Raw genomic sequence first — 17179 nt, 5'->3', positions numbered from 1 at the left:
ATGTGCCTGCGTGCACAAGGAAGTTAATGTGAGTATGCGCAGTATAAGAAATAAAAAAAGCATTTTTTGAGTTCCCCGACAAGAGAGAAGGTCTGTCTTTTTTCCTCCCGTGAATATTAGCTATAGCAAGTGTTAGCTAACCACTTAGGTGACTGTGATAACGATAGACTGCTGCAGAAATGTCTAGTGCTACAACTTGTTTGTAAACAGCAGTCAGATTAAACCCCAATAATAGAACATATTTTTGCTTGGGTGTGCTTTATTCCTCTTACACCCGGCCACATTTTGGTACCAGGAGTGGGGTATCTGACTGTTGGGAGCTCCTAGGCATTTTTTATTTTTTTTCTCAAAATACGGTAGTGGTGAGTTGCAGGAACGCGGAGAGGAGGTGATTACCGGCGCGGTGGGTGTCCAGTGTGAAGACGTTGGCTGAGAGTTGTGTGGCCAAGGAACCGGATCGCTGGACGAGGTGTCGCTGCCCGTGACTGAGCCCAGGAGTGTGCTGTCTACTTGCAGCTTGTTGCGTGTGACCTACAAGAACTTTCCCCGTGTTACTGACATTTCTGGATTTCTGGATTCGATATCCTTTGAACTGAAAATATACAAACAATCTACTTGACATTGTGTTTGTGGACTTTTGTAATGGTACTTTAGCAACATGTCACAGTCTAGCAATGAAGATTCCGCCTTACCGGGTACTTCCACTACTGGACAGAATGTAAATTTTGATGAGTATGATGTTCAGGGACAAATCCAAGAATTGAGTATAAAACATGCTGAAACTTTAGCAGCGATAGCTGATCTAAATCGAGAGCCCATTAGGTCCTATATCTACGTGCCAAGGGAAAGACACATTCAGTCTTTTAGTGGGGAATTCAGCAAAGATGGTAGAAATGTGGATGAGTTCATCGAAGAGGTGGAAAGAGTGTTACTTGTTAGAAACCAGACTCCCGAAGATCAAGCAGACTTTGTTCTTTCTTTGTTAAAGGGTGCTGGTTAAGGTTAGGTTAAGGTTAGGTTAAGATGGGGGGATCAACCTCGGCGAACAGAGGACCTCTTTATCTACCTCAGAGAGGCCTTTGGGGAGAAGAGTAGTCCTGCCCAGTTACTGCAGAGTTTCTATACTCGTAAGCAATTAGAAGGTGAAGACCTGCGTATGTACTCTCACTATTTGTCACAGATCTTGAACTCTGTCGTGAAGCAGTCCCCAGATGCCATTGCAAATGTGAATTCTGCCATTAGAGATCAGTTTGTTGAGGGGGTTAAAGATGCTGCCCTTAGAAGAGAACTTTGTAAGTTCGTGAGGGATAAGCCCCAAGCGACCTTGATTGAGGTACGAGACGAAGCGATCATGTGGTCTCTCGAAGACCCCAAATTGCGTGGAGGATACAGTATCCTCCACACCTCAGGGAAATGCGCACCCTCGGTCGCTGTGAGCCAGGCGATGCTAGGGCAGACCATTGGCTCGACTCAGTTTAACTCTGATCGTGACCGTCTACTCCAAAATGCTGTGGGGAGGTCTCCTGTGGTTGTCTTGAAGATTTGCGGAGTCAATGTTTCATGTTTGCTTGATACCGGAAGTCAGGTCAGTACGATTACAGAACAGTTCTTCAGAGAGCATTTAGCAGGTCTAGCCGAAGACATGCTTTCTACATCTGGTTGGCTCAAAATTACAGCTGCAAATGGGTTAGATATCCCTTGCCTTGGCTATCTCGAGCTTTCAGTTGAGACTATGGGAATAACCCTGTCGGAGTGTGGGTTTTTAGTAGTCAGAGATGTAAAGTTTCATAGAATTTCAGCTAGAGTGGAGGAGGTAACTGTCGAAACAGAAGAGAGACAGGTATTGGTGAATGGGTTGCCAGCTTTCTTTGACAAGCTGAATCTAGGTGGTACTGTCGAGCAACAAGCAGAGCTAAAAGCTTTGCTTTCTAGGTTTGTCGATGTGTTTGCATTGGCCGACGAGGATCTCGGGTTCTCTGATAAAGTGCAGCACGAGATCCATCTTGTAGATGATGTTCCAGTTTCTCAGCCATATCGACGCCTTCCACCCACCCAGTATGGTGAGGTCAGAGAACATATCACCAAGCTTCTTAAGAAGGGGGTGATAAAGGAGAGCAATAGTGCGTATGCTTCGCCTATAGTGCTTGTCCGAAAGACAGATGGTAGTCTTGGACTGTGTCGACTTCAGAAAATTGAATTCGAAGACTAAACGAGATGCATTTCCATTGCCGTGGATAGATGAAAGTTTTGATGCGTTGCGAGGTGCAAAGTTTTTCTCGACCATTGATTTGGCGAGCGGGTACCATCAAGTAGCAGTGCGTGAGCAAGACCAACCGAAGACAGCGCTCACTACCCCTTTTGGTATATTCGAGTACTCTCGTATGCCTTTTGGAGTCTGTAATGGTCCGTCCACTTTTCAGCGCCTTATGCAAACTGCCATGGGAGACTTGATCTTCCAGATCATGTTGGTCTACTTGGATGATCTCCTAGTATACTCCTCTAGCTTTCAAGACCATCTTCAGAGGTTAGAGGTCGTTTTTCGTAGGCTGAAGGAAACCGGGCTTAAGGTTAAGCTTGAGAAGTGCAGTTTCCTGCAGAAAGAAGTCAGGTTTTTGGGTCATCAGATCTCTGCTCAAGGCATTGGCACTGACCCCAGAAAGGTTGAGGCTGTGAGCCAATGGAGAACTCCTAGTACGGTGAAGGAGTTAAGGTCATTTTTGGGTTTCTGTAGTTATTACAGAAAGTTCATGGAGGGGTTTTCCAGGATCGCAAATCCTCTTCACGACTTTGTGAACTTGTGCTTGAAACAGCAGGGTACAGTTAGGAAGCCTGAGTTTTGTTCACTGTGGTCAGCCGAGTGTCAGTCAGTCTTTGAGTTGCTGAAGGAGAAGCTTACGTCCGCTCCAATATTGGGCTATGCCGATTTCACCCTTCCGTTTATTGTGGAAACTGATGCGAGTGGTGAAGGTCTAGGAGCAGTTTTGAGTCGGCAACAAGGCAAAGGTAAAAGAGTAATCGCGTATGCTAGTAGGAGACTGCGCCATGCAGAGAAGAACGACCGGAATTATAGTAGTATGAAGCTCGAACTGTTAGCTCTTAAATGGGCTGTTTCCGAGAAGTTCCGTGGTTATCTGTTAGGCTCAAAGTTTGTAGTCATCACAGATAACAACCCGTTATGTCATCTGAAGACAGCGAAGCTGGGAGCCATCGAGCAACGGTGGGTGGCCCAGTTAGCCGTTTTTGACTTTGAGGTCAAGTACAGGCCCGGATGGCAGAATGCTGCCGCCGACTTACTCTCTAGACACCCATTAGCAGGGGAGCCTGTTAACTTGGATGATGCAGAATATGACGACTGTATTGCCATCTGCAATGTGGTAAATAAGGGTACGCCTTTGGACCCAGAGTTGTTATCTGCTGGGGATCAGTGTTGTAAAGTGAGGCAGATTCATGCTTTAGAGTGTGGAGTCAGAGTAGAAGGGACTGATACTCGAGGAGGTACGTTTACTCTCCCGGGCAGTGTTGGGTAAGTTACTCTGAAAAAGTAATTAATTACTAGTTACTAATTACACATTCTATAATGTAATTAGATTACTGTACAAGTTACTCTCTTCAAAAAGTATTTAATTACTTATTACAAATTACTTTCTATATCCTATCAACCTTGATTAGTTAAGTGATTCAAGGATAGACATGAAACGGCTCTTTTAATTCATTCAAATAAATAATATAAAANGAATAAGTAAATGGTGAGTGATTTTGTGTATACTATGCTTAATGTTTTTAATTAAAATGAAAATATGAATGTGGAGGAAGGCGGGATGAGAGCCGTGGGGCAGGAAGGTGGGGCCGGTGGCGTGAGTGATAATGAGTGTCAGCTGTACGCGCACCGGTCCCGCATGCCTCACGGGGAGCTAGGGAGCATAAGAGGACGAGCGACGGGACTGCCGACGAGAGAGGACCGGGCCCGGAAATGTTAAGTTTTATTTATGTTTGTGTGGCCGGCAGTCGACCGTGAGGTGGCTGCCGGCCTTTTACTTCCGTGTTATTGTTTGTTTATTTTTGATTAAAGTTTAATGTTTAAATGTTCGCCGGTTCCCGCCTCCTTCCTTCCCTACATTGAACTTTGTTACATTGGTGCCGAAACCCGGGAGGAAGGAGGGACATGCTGTCGAAGAGCCCTCGCCGCCGAGCGGCCTCGCGGTGCTGAGGAGTTCGGGCAGCGCGGACGAGGGCGTCCGCCAGCGGCTGCCCGAGATCGTGGTGCTGGAACGATGGGATTCGGTGGGGACGGAGAGCCCGCGGCCGTGCTCCTGGGACGAGGTGGGATGGCGGCCATGGAGGGAGCTCGGGAGTGCCGGCTGCCCTCAGCCAGAAGCCATCGCCGGCCGCCAGGAGGCGGAGGAGGATCGGGCCGTCCACCGAACGTCCAGCACCACAGCATAGCACCAATGTAATACAGTTCAATAGAAGGGAAGGAAGGACGCGGGAACCGGCGAACATTTAACAATAAACTTTAATCAAAAATAAACAAACAATAATACGGAAGTAAAAGGCCGGCAGCCCCTCACGGACGACTGCCGGCCACACAAACACAAATCTTAACATTTCCGGGCCCGGTCCTCTCTCGTCGGCAGTCCCGTCGCTCGTCCTCTTATGCTCCCGAGCTCCCCCGTGAGGCATGCGAGACCGGTGCGCGTACAGCTGATACTCATTATCACTCACACCACCGGCCCCGCCTTCCTGCCCCACGGCTCTCGTCCCGCCTTCCTCGCTACAGGCCATCTCGTAAAAAAACGGAATTCATTTACCCTTCATGCATTCAGTTTCGTTTTGTTGAATGAAACTTTGCGTGAGAAAAATATGTTGTTAAGTTTTAACGACATATTATTTCGTTTTAACGACATAATATTTCGTTTTAACGACATATGATCTCGTTAAAACGACATATGATCTCGTTAAAACGACATATGATCTCGTTTTAACGACATATGATCTCGTTAAAATGACATATGATCTCGTTTTAACGACATATTATCTCGTTAAAACGACATAATTGAGTGTAAAAATTAAATGTAAGTGGCAGCAATACGCCACCGTATAAAACAACTGGCAACTATGGTTACCTGAAAATTCCGGAAAAATTCAGAAAAAATACATGTAAACATTTTACAGTTTAAAACTGAAAATTACAGAAAATATCTGTATTTTACAATGCGTAACTGTATGTTTGACTGCAGAGTCTTTTATACAACTCTTAGTTGTGTGAACTAAACACTAAAATATGTTTTTTATTATTTATTATTTTACAAACTTTACACTATTTTACAATAAAGTATTCTTTATAACATGTCATAAACATTATTATTCATTAACATGTTATCCACCTACCAATTATAGGTTTATTAACAACTGAGCCATACGCCTTTTTTTAAAGGGTCAGTTGGTTGCAAACACGTGTTTTCTGTGTCTTTGGCGTGTTATAATTGGCCCATGCATGTATTAGTGACACGTTAAAAGATTGCAAAATTTCGAAATTCTACATCTCAATTGTTTCCGGTTATGTGTTTACAAAGTAGCGTTGCGGTCTACGAAACCTAAAATGTTCACCTTCGTACATTATAAGTGGACATATAAAATATTCTTAAACATTCACTAGGTACAACCAATGTAAAAATAAAATAAAAGTTTCAATTTCAGTTACATGGATCTGAGGAAAGAAATTAGGTGCTAAAAAGCACAGAGGGGTTAGATGTGAATATATTTATTCGAGCGCAAAATGACAATAGTCTTGAAGGGAGACGAAATGGACCTGTACTGTTTGAAGTATGACAACTACAGACTTTAAATACTGCAGTGTTTCATGCGTGAGAAAGAAGGGATATATATAATATAATATATATGTAATAATATATCCAAAAGTAAATGCACCTTTTTGTTAATAGCTATATGTAAAAGGTGTACAGTACTGTTTTTTGGTCATTGTTATTTTTTAAATACTGTCCAGTTGTTTAAAATGTATAAAATCTCTTCAGTGAATGAGACAGTGATGGACTGCTGCAGGGTGCATATATCTGTAGTATACACAAGTATGTGACTTCATGGGCAGCGTTGGGGTGATGATGTGTTCTTTAGGCCACGCCTGTGCCACTTTTGTGGTAATGCCACTGTCTCTAGGTGATTGTTATCGATGAGGTTCAATACTGTAAAAGATTGAAGAGAAAGAAAATATTATACACATATGAGAATAATACAAGCAGAAACCTAAATCTAAACAAGTATTGCTACTGTACCACACCAAATGTACATAATAACCAGAGTAAAACACTACAGCACAAATGTGAGCACAAAGAATACATGACAATCATTTGTAATTAATGGCCATTGTTAATAATTAAAAAATGATTCAATCAGTTAATGAATAACTCACATTAGTTTGTGTAGTTGACAGTGTGGATCCTTCAGTAGATCAGAGAGCAGCTTTACTTCTGAATCTCCTGGATTATTATAGTTCAGATTGAGTTCTCTCAGATGTGAGGGGTTTGATCTCAGAGCTGAAGTCAGAGCAACACAACCTTCAGATCCAATACTGCAGTTATACAACCTGAAGAGAGAAGAAAAACATGTCACACTCACAGCAAATAAAGTCATGAATTATAATGAAACGGTTGTGACTATTATGAGCAGTATATATAAATGAGTTACAATTGAAAGCATATTTTACAGTGTAAGAGAGGTGAAGTCATGGGCTTTTATGTGAACTCTATTCAATTTACAAACACATGTTTAACTGTATTGCTTTAATGATTTTCTTACTTCAGTGTCTTCAGTTGACAGTTTGTATTCTTCAGTCCATCAGAGAGCAGCTTCACTCCTGAATCCTGCAGATTATTGACACTCAGGTTCAGTTCTGTCAGACTTGAGGAGTTTGATCTGAGAACTGACGCCAGTGATGAACAACTTTTCTCTGTCAGATTACAGTGACTCAGACTGAGAGAGAAATAACAACACAACAGTGAGTTAAAATACAAATGTTAGTAGCACTCACACTCAGATATAATAAAAAAGTTGATCTCATTCATTTTCGATGAGCTCTTGACAATGTCCAGTAACACGAGTGACAGCAACCTTCAGCAAAACATGATGTGAGACATGTCCAGTGAAACAGCAAAACTGTGTCATGTTTCACTTTAAGCAAATGGATAGCAACTTTCCACATTATACATCTGCACTTCTAAATTTAGCAAATGCTTTTATTTAAAGACACTGAGAAATGATAATAATGCAAGAAGAATGAGTTAATCTAAGAACACAATACAAGTAGTGCTACCACATCAAATCTGAATTCATGTTAGGACACACACGCGCACACACACACACACACACACACACACTTATTGCTTTAAGTATTTTCTTACTTCAGTGTCTTCAGTTTACAGTTTGTATTCTTCAGTCCATCAGAGAGCAGCTTCACTCCTGAATCCTGCAGATTATTGTCACTCAGGTTCAGTTCTGTCAGACTTGAGGAGTTTGATCTGAGAACTGACGCCAGTGATGAACAACTTTCCTCTGTCAGATTACAGCGACTCAGACTGAGAGAGAAATAACACGATTTTAAATACAGTTTTATAATGAAATCATAATATTATAAAAATTATACACATTATAATTCAAAGTCTCTTTCATTGATATTTTCAGCTTTCTAATCCCCATGAGTGTCAGTAAACTTTAGCAGAACAGGATGCCACTGTTGGGTCAGCACACAAACAAAAACTGTGTAATGATTTGAACAGCCCGTTCTTACACCGGATTGATGCACATTTTGTTTGTATATTTGTTACTTAATGTTCTATTCTTGCATCTTATGCCGCACCAGTGGGACAGAATTTTGTTATATTATGGTTCTATAACTGTTTCAAAGAACAACATAAACAAACATTATGCGCCATTGCGCGCTTTTGTGGCACAAACTTAACTTCCAGTACACATCACCAAAGAATATAACGTCCCTGCAGATGTATTGCTGATAAAAGCAAAATAAATAAAAGTAAATTACATTTAGCTGGTATGATGAAAATTTGATTTATTCTTCTTGTTTTTTATGGTAATTCTTAATTTTATTTCTAATTACTTTTGATTGGGACGAGAGATAATAGAAAGTTACATCACATGTTTTGCGGACTTTCCGTGCAACAAGTTTGTTATTTCCTTTTGCCATACAAGAGAAGTGAGAACTCGGCTGTCTGTACATGATGTTCTTGTATAGGACCTAAATGCTAGGTGTTGATGGGTTAGTTAAATTGCGTTGTTGGGTGTACTTTATACACAAGACGTCCGCTGTAGGGTGACAACCTCTGTCTCGTGGAGCAGAGTACTATAAAGATCTTGTCTCTCACTGCAGAACTCTCTGTATGCAGATGTCTTCTTAAGAATAAAAAGAGTCTAGACTAATCTTTGGTGATTTTCATTTCAGCCTCACCCTGTAGGATTAAACATCATTTCCACAACCACTAGTCAAGTTAAAAGTATTATTGGTTACCAGTAGAAGACCGTTACTTGGATAAAACTTAATGCGACAACTACCCCATCAACATTTTTTTTATTTAATACAAGTATCATAAAATAAATATTAACATGAATTAGATTAAGAATAACATAGTTTATTATAAGACACTACCCAGTTGAATTCAACAAATGCAAACCGAAGATACTCACTTGTCATTTTAAAAATTAGTGTTTATAAACAAATTATTATTTAATCAAGTAACTTACAGTTATGTCTTCAGTTGACAGTGTGGATCCTTCATTAGATCAGAGAGCATCTTCACTCCTGAATCTCCTGGATTATTATAGTTCAGATCCAGTTGTGTCAGATGTGAGGGGTTTGATCTCAGAGCTGAAGTCAGAGCAACACAACCTTCAGATCCAATACTGCAGTTACACAACCTGAAGAGAGAAGAAAAACGTGTCACACTTACAGCAAATAAAGTCATGAATTATAATGAAACGGTTGTGACTATTATGAGCAGTATATATAAATGAGTTACAATTGAAAGCATTTTTTACAGTGTAAGAGAGGTGAAGTCATGGGCTTTTTATGTGAACTCTATTCAATTTACATTACACAAACACATGTTTCACTGTATTGGTTTAATGATTTTCTTACTTCAGTGTCTTCAGTTTACAGTTTGTATTCTTCAGTCCATCAGAGAGCAGCTTCACTCCTGAATCCTGCAGTTTATTGTGACTCAGGTTCAGTTCTGTCAGACTTGAGGAGTTTGATCTGAGAACTGACGCCAGTGATGAACAACTTTCCTCTGTCAGATTACAGTCACTCAGACTGAGAGAGAAATAACAACACAACAGTGAGTTAAAATGTTAGTAAAACACTTATTACTTTTTTCTGACTGCATGATTGATCATTCTGATTTTAATAACGCTGCACTTGTCACAAAGAGATGGATAAAAAGCTAAATATTAACAGATCGATCTTTAATGATCACTTCTAATCTCATTTCTATTTTTCAGGATATCGTATGAAGCAGCAACGTTCATGAGACTTAAAATCTCACAGTATCACAAATGTAAAACAATGTTCAAGAGAAAGGCACAAACATAAAAAACAAGTTGATCTCATTTATTTTCAATGAAAGCTTGACAACTTCTATGAGTGACAGTGAACTTCAGCAAAACATGATGTGTGTGTGTCCAGAAACACAAGAAAAGTGTGTCATGTTTAACTTCATGTAAATGAAGAGCAACTTTCCTCATAATACAATTACATTTATGAATTGGGGAAATGTTTTTATCCAGAGGGATTTACACATGAGATGAACACAAGCAGAATGAGTTTATCCAAGAGAAAACAGAATACAAGTAGTGTTACTACATCAACTTTACACAAGAACAAGAGTGAAACAGCAAAACATAAACCGCAAAAATACTTGACAGTCACTTGTGATTATTAATAATAGTGAGTTTATAGACAAAATGATAATTGAATCAGTAACTCACAGTAGTTTGTGTAGTTGACAGTGTGGATCCTTCAGTAGATCAGAGAGCAGCTTCACTCCTGAATCTCCTGGATTATTACAGCTCAGATCCAGTTGTGTCAGATGTGAGGGGTTTGATCTCAGAGCTGAAGTCAGAGCAACACAACCTTCAGATCCAATACTGCAGTTATACAGACTGAAGAGAGAAGAAAAACGTGTCACAGTCACAGCAAATAAAGTCATGAATTATAATGAAACGGTTGTGACTATTATGAGCAGCATATAAAAATGAGTTACAATTGAAAGCATCTTTTACAGTGTAAGAGAGGTGAAGTCATGGGCTTTTTATGTGAACTCTATTCAATTTACAAACATGTTTAACTGTATTGCTTTAATGATTTTCTTACTTCAGTGTCTTCAGTTTACAGTTTGTATTCTTCAGTCCATCAGAGAGCAGCTTCACTCCTGAATCCTGCAGTTTATTGAAGCTCAGGTTCAGTTCTGTCAGACTTGAGGAGTTTGATCTGAGAACTGACGCCAGTGATGAACAACTTTCCTCTGTCAGATTACAGTAACTCAGACTGAGAGAGAAATAACAACACAACAGTGAGTTAAAATATAGTAACACCTACACCAACATCAGCAATTCTCCACCTGCTAGAGAACTATGACCAGCAATTAAAAGTCAATTAAATAAATAAATAAAATCATCTTCCAACATATCCATACCACTGCAGTTCTGTAAACATTCAAAAAATGATAAGTTGCTATAAGTCTGATTCATTACTGGGGTTTGTTTGGTTTTGTGAATGGGACTCAGGCCGCTGCTGCAAAGGTAAGAGCCGCTGCTAAGTGATCTGAGCCATTAAACTCCTGAGTCCTTTGCTAACTTCTGCTTAAAAACTTCAGTCTTCTAGCTGCACATGTTATGGTCCACACCTCCTTTAGGTGTCATTCAGGTGAAGCCCTCTGGCCTGTAAATTGGTCTCTGGATCACAAAGGTCCTGAATCAGTGTGTCTCTAGTTGAGTCAAGTAGATAGTTGTTGTTTTTTTCTCTAGATTACACTGTGTTATCCTCTCCTCTTAATCAATTCAATTCAATTTTATTTATATAGCGCTCTGTACAATGTGCATTGTTTCAACGCAGCTTTACAGGAGAAAAACACACAAAGATGTAGAAGACTGTACAGAGCATGGTATTGCAGATGGCCAAAATGACTATACTGGAAAACAATGATAAGCGTATGAAAGGTTTTAAAGGCTTTTATTGGCAAAAACAATTATGCAGATAGTCAATATTTACAGTGTTAAGCCTTGTTTTTCATAACCTCTGCAAATCGCTCTGACATGCTGGATAATAGCTTCTGGGCCAAATCCTGACTGATGGTGATCCATTCTTGTCTTATTAGTGCTCGGAGTTGCCCGTCTATTCGCCTTTTAAGGACTGACCACAGGTTCTCTATATGGGATTGACATCTGGGGAGTTGCTTTTTTTGCAATTATTTAAAATGCATCTGATCACTCTGAACAATAATCTATAAACAATGTGAATGAACACCACAACATCTTAAGCAGAAACTAAATACAACATTTATGTCACTGCCAATACTTTTGGCCATGACTGTGTAGTATGTTAGTAAATTGTTGTAAACATTATTGGCACCTTATTGTTACAGCAACAAAGCAACATGGCATTAAGGGGATGATATTAAAACATCCATGAAAAAGAATAACTGTTGAGAATAAACTGCAGTTAAATGACTCACTCAGCTGTTCTGGATGCTTTGATCACTGGCAGAAGCCTCAGAAGACATTCATGTGATGGATCATATTTCCTCAGATTAAACTCATCCAGCTTCTCTTCTGAGTTCAGTAACACAAACACCAGAGCCGACCACTGAGCAGGAGAGAGACGGACTCCAGAGAGACGAGACTCATCTCCTCTGTTCACATATGTTTGTACTTCCTGCACTAGAGAATGATCATTGAGTTCATTCAGACAGTGAAACAGATTGATGGATTTCTCTGGAGAGAGATTCTCTCTGATCTTCATCTTAATGTACTCGACTGTTTCCTGTTTACTGTCAGAGCTTCTTCCTGTCTGTGTCATCAGATCTCGTAAGATTGTCTGACTGGACTCCAGTGAAAGACCCAGAAGAAATCTGAGGTAAAGATCCAGGTGTCCGTTCTCACTCTGTAAGGCCTTGTCCACTTCACTCTTCAGTAAATCACTCATATTTGATCTCAATCTGCTGAAGTTTTCTGATGTTTGCTGAAGAAATGACAGAAACACAAATAAAGCGGCGAGAAACTCCTGAACGCTCAGATGCACAAAGCTGAACACCTTCCCCAGGTTCAGTCCAAACTCCTCTCTGAAGATCTGAGTACAAACTCCTGAGTACACTGACGCTTCTCTGACATCAATGTCACACTCTCTCAGATCCTCCTCATAGAAGATCAGGTTCCCTTTCTCCAGCTGTTGAAAAGCCAGTTTTCCCAGAGACTCCAGACTCTTTCTAGCCTGCTGAAGATCTACCTCACATTTCCCATCATACTTCTGACTCTTCAGTTTGATGTGAAACATCAGGAAGTGTGTGAACATTTGAGTGAGAGTCTTGGGGATCTGTGCTGGACTCTCTGCTTCACTCAACATTCTCTGGAGAACAGTGGCTGAAATCCAGCAGAAGACTGGGATGTGACACATGATGTACAGACTTCTGGATGATTTCATGTGTGTGATGATTCTGTTGGCCAGACTCTCATCATTGATTCTCTTCCTGAAATACTCGTCCTTCTGAGGGTCATTGAATCCTCGTACATCTGTGATCAGATCAACACACTCAGGAGGAATCTGATTGGCTGCTGCTGGTCGAGAGGTGATCCAGATCAGAGCAGAAGGAAGCAGATTCCCCTTGATGAGGTTTGTCAGCAGCACATCCACTGACGCTGATTCTCTGACATCAAACAAACTGGGATTCTTTGAGAAATCTAGAGGAAGACGACACTCATCCAGACCATCAAAGATAAACACAACTTTATAATCCTCAAAGTCTGTTGATCTCAGTTCTTTTGTATCTGTGAAGAAGTGATGAAGAAGATCCATCAGACTGATATTTGTCTCTTTGATCAGATTCAGTTCTCTGAAAGGAAGTGGAAATATCAAGTGAAGATCTTGATTTGTTTTTTCTTCAGCCCAGTCCAGAATGAACTTCTGCACAGAGACTGTTTTTCCAATTCCAGCGACTCCTTTAGTCAGCACACGTCTGATGGGTTTGGTTTGTTCAGGTGAGACTTTAAAGATGTCATTACATTTGATTGGTGTTTCTTGTGTCTGTGATCTTCTGGATGCTGTCTCAATCTGTCTCACCTCATGTTCATTATTGATGTCTTCACTCCTTCCCTCTGTGATGTACAGCTCTGTGTAGATCTCATTCACAAGTGTTGAGCTTCCTTGAGCTGACATTCCTTCATTCATTCTCTGGAATTTATCTTTTAGTCTGGATTTGTGTTTCTTCATGTATACAGGGGCAAGTTCTGATTAACAAAGGGAATATATGTATTTATTTTAAAAACATGTATACTACTTTCCTTATTTAATATAATTTTAACAGTGTACAGCTTGCTATGCTTAATAAACCAAATGAATATTTTGTCTAATCTGTTATTATATTTGACTCAAGTGTTTTAAGATTTTGATGATCATGACATTAGATGAACACAAAAAGCTTCATGGTTCTATTCTGTTGATTTATTAACTGTAAATGTATTTTCACTAATAATCATCAGTAAATACAGACACTGTGTCTGTTCGTCTGAAGGTAAAGTGATGTAATAGTCACATGACTGAGAGCTCTTACTGGTCTGTAGTTTGTCAGCGAGGTCTGTCTGTTTCATCTTCTTCAGGACGTTCAGTGTGATCTTCAGAAACATCTCTCTGACTCTGATCTGATCTTCATCATCCTCCTCTTCTCTCTCAGAGCATGATGGGTAATCTGGACTCAGTCGACTCTTGAAGATCTTCAGCTCTTTCTTCATCAGAGAGATGAGTTTGTGCTCAAGCTCCTGAAATCATTTTTCAAACACAGGTTTCATTCATTAATTCATATTTTTTAAAATAATTAATAATTCTTACTTTTTATGGAATATTGCCATTTTAATTATAACCGATTTATCTTTGTGGGACTTTACTTTTCAATTCATGTGGCCTGATAATCTTTAAACAAATATGGAATATAAGGAATCTAGTCTTGACTTCTTACTATAATCAATCAGGTTGAGACATTGTAAAACTTCACAATCATGTATATCTGTATATAATGTACACTGTAAAAAAAAAACGTAATTTTACAGAATTTTCCTGTTTTATTTGACAGTTTTTTTCTGTATTTTTGAAAAACAGGAAAAAAATGTCTAATTACAGAAATAAACTGTGAATGTGATTTATTTTACGGATTTTCCCTGTATTTTGGAAATACGGGGAAAAAATGTCTAATTACAGAAATAGACTGCGAATTTGTTTTATTTTACAGATTTTTTTCCGTATATTTAAAATATGGTTAAAAATGTTAAAAATTGTCAAATTACAGAAATAGACAGAAAAGTTACATTGTTTATTTAAAAAGGTATCTGTATATAATTGAATATAAAGTATATAAAGTCCTTTAGACAGGAAAAAAGGATTAGTATTATCTGGGGACATCGTGTGATTTAGAAACTACCTCCCTGTATTTCTATCATGTGGCGCATTCACACGGGATAAGTGAAGCCTGTGATTTTACTCAAATTTACGGACCTATTTCCCGGATATGATGGCAAGGCTTCGCGTATAGTTTTTATAGCCTATAGTTGTATGTTGTATGATATATGACCGTACCTGTCAGCACTTGAGACCTGCGATCGCGTACCGGACAAAAGATCATCGAACGCGATCGTGGGTCTGAAATGTTCTGAGAGTTTCCATGAGAAATAGCAAAATGGGAAACTCCCGGCCAAAACGACAGTGTTGGCAGGTATGGATATGACCCAACACCCGAAATAATATCAAAACACTTCAACACAGCGTCCATTATTCACAAACGGTGGATAAAACCTTGAAAATGGATATATGAGTCCGCCAAATCACAGAGATGCCGATTCGCACGGGACTAATATTATTACAGGACCTCAGTGTTAGTCAAAATATGGTAGGTCAGTTGTGGGGGAATTTTTACTTTACAAATTACAGACATGGCCGATTCGCACGGGATTAATATCACAGACAACCTCTGCAATTATTACAAACGACTAGAGGTCCCCAAGTAATACTAATCCCTTGGCAATGGGGCTTTTCATTTATATATTGCCTTCAAATGATTCACAAAGCATCAAATACACATCAGTATTGATTACACACTGACGGACAGGGTTTAGTAATAGTTCCAGCATCACTAAAATGTTAGAGGTGTCTTGACCAAAAAAAACTTGCAATGACATATCTTGAAATATATCAGTGCCTGTAACAACTCACAGACTACACTCCCCATAATCCTTTGCACCCATTCACACCATGATTACACCCGCACCTGGTCGTCATTCCCTGGACACTTTATAACCCAAGTGCTTTGTCTTGTCAATTGTCAGGTGTAGTTGTCTTTTGTTTGTCACTAGTTCAGACCCCTGTGGATTGTATTTTGACCCGTGGATGTTACCTGTAGTTTGACCCGCCGTGGGTGTTACCTGTAGTTTGACCCGTGGATGTTACCTGTAGTTTGACCAGTGTGTGGCCAGGGGGTAAAAATTAAACCTTTCTGTTGTGTGGTGAAATAAATGTGTATTGCCCTTTAAGAGATTTCTCTCCCGTTCACGCAGTGCGTTGGCTCTTTGTGCGCATGCGTAGCTCCGAGAGACCACACGTGGTACGCTCTTGTAGAGGAGAAGCTCCGTGTGTGTTGCGTGTCATCGCGATCTGATGTTATGTGCATAAGTGTAATTCTGGGTAAATATCCTTTGTATGTGTTTATATACATTCGTATATGTTACCTGTGGGTTATATTGCTCTGTCTAAATGTATGTTGGATGGTAAATATTAATAGATGCAGTGGATCGGGTGTACACATGGCGTGAACCCTGTGGTGAATGCTAGCGAGCATTTTGATATGTAAGTTTAGTTCGGGTAAAAGATATTACTGCCGTATGTTCCTTTCTTTATAATATGCTTTTTTTATAGATTTGTAAGGAAAATGTACAATCATCATACATAAGTGTGTAATATGCGTTTCTGATAATTGATGGTAACTTTGTGATATGGATGTAAAGTGGCTAACTAATGTATTTTCATCTTCCATGCGCAGCCACTACCGTATTTTGTTTTATTGTGCTTCATTTTGTTTGCGTGTGTAACTGTTTTTTTATTTCTTTTGTTTCACCGAGATTTAACCTGATATACAGTTAAGAGTGTTTTCGGTGTGCTGATTCTGCATTCAGCCGCAGGTGTAGGAACTAGATTTCATTTTTGTAAAACTCGTAGGAACCTTTTTGTCCCAAAACCTGTTGTTTTTTTTCTTTTATTTCTTGTTGACCCTTTTGCTCCCATCGACCGCTGTAACACTTGTTTGTAAACCGCAGTCAGATTAAACCCCAATAATAGAACATATTTTTGCCTGGGTGTGCTTTATTCCTCTTACACCTGGCCACAAGTGGGTGTTACGTGTAGTTTGACCCATATATGTTACCTGTATTTTGACCCGTGGATGTTATCTGTGTTTCACCTACTCGTGGATGTTACCCGTCTTGTTCTGTACCCGTTGATTAACCCCATTAAACCTCCTGTTTACTCCAATTCCTGTGTGGCATCATCCCTCCCTCAGTCTGGTAGTGTGACAGTGTGATTGTTTTATCTTAAGATGCACACAAGTAATGTTTTGTAAAATATGTTTTTAAAAACGACCTAAATATCCTAATTTAACTAAGGCCTAGTCCTGGCTTAAGATAAACCATGTCTGGGAAATCGCCTGTCCGAGATCAATTTAAAATCAATATGATCGTGACTTCTTACTACAATGAATCAGTTTGAAACTAGACATCTAAACATTTATCATAATCATCAGTAATGATAACAGTAATCTATGTAAAGCTGCAGTACGACTGCCAGTAAAAGAATCCCATGAAACGCTCCTTAAACATACAGCTTTGTTTTTTTGGGCTTATAAAA

The 17179-nt window shown here is 39.6% G+C and overlaps 1 protein-coding gene across 12 annotated transcripts; it reads right to left on the bottom strand.

Annotated features, from left to right (window-relative positions):
- Positions 1-5875: 5875 nt before the first annotated feature.
- LOC130569412 (NACHT, LRR and PYD domains-containing protein 12-like) lies at positions 5876-14557 on the bottom strand. Of its 12 annotated transcripts, XM_057359046.1 has the most exons (9): positions 13848-14538; positions 11757-13524; positions 10397-10570; positions 10012-10185; positions 9164-9337; positions 7416-7589; positions 6814-6987; positions 6428-6601; positions 5891-6200 (listed from the first exon to the last, which is right to left on the bottom strand). In XM_057359046.1, the coding sequence occupies exons 1-9, from the start codon at positions 14023-14025 to the stop codon at positions 6182-6184; spliced, it is 3009 nt and encodes a 1002-aa protein (XP_057215029.1). In that variant the 5' UTR covers positions 14026-14538; the 3' UTR covers positions 5891-6181. The 12 variants fall into 12 exon arrangements, with proteins under 12 accessions (XP_057215114.1, XP_057215054.1, XP_057215090.1 ...); XM_057359071.1 differs by lacking the exon at positions 10012-10185 and having other exon boundaries at positions 5878-6200; positions 13848-14553; XM_057359063.1 differs by lacking the exon at positions 9164-9337 and having other exon boundaries at positions 5888-6200; positions 13848-14542.
- Positions 14558-17179: the final 2622 nt, after the last annotated feature.

This window comes from Triplophysa rosa, linkage group LG2 (genome assembly GCF_024868665.1).
Source record: "Triplophysa rosa linkage group LG2, Trosa_1v2, whole genome shotgun sequence".
Taxonomy (NCBI): domain Eukaryota; kingdom Metazoa; phylum Chordata; class Actinopteri; order Cypriniformes; family Nemacheilidae; genus Triplophysa; species Triplophysa rosa.
Note: the sequence above shows the minus strand (reverse complement) of the source record. Positions and strands in the feature narration are given on the sequence as shown.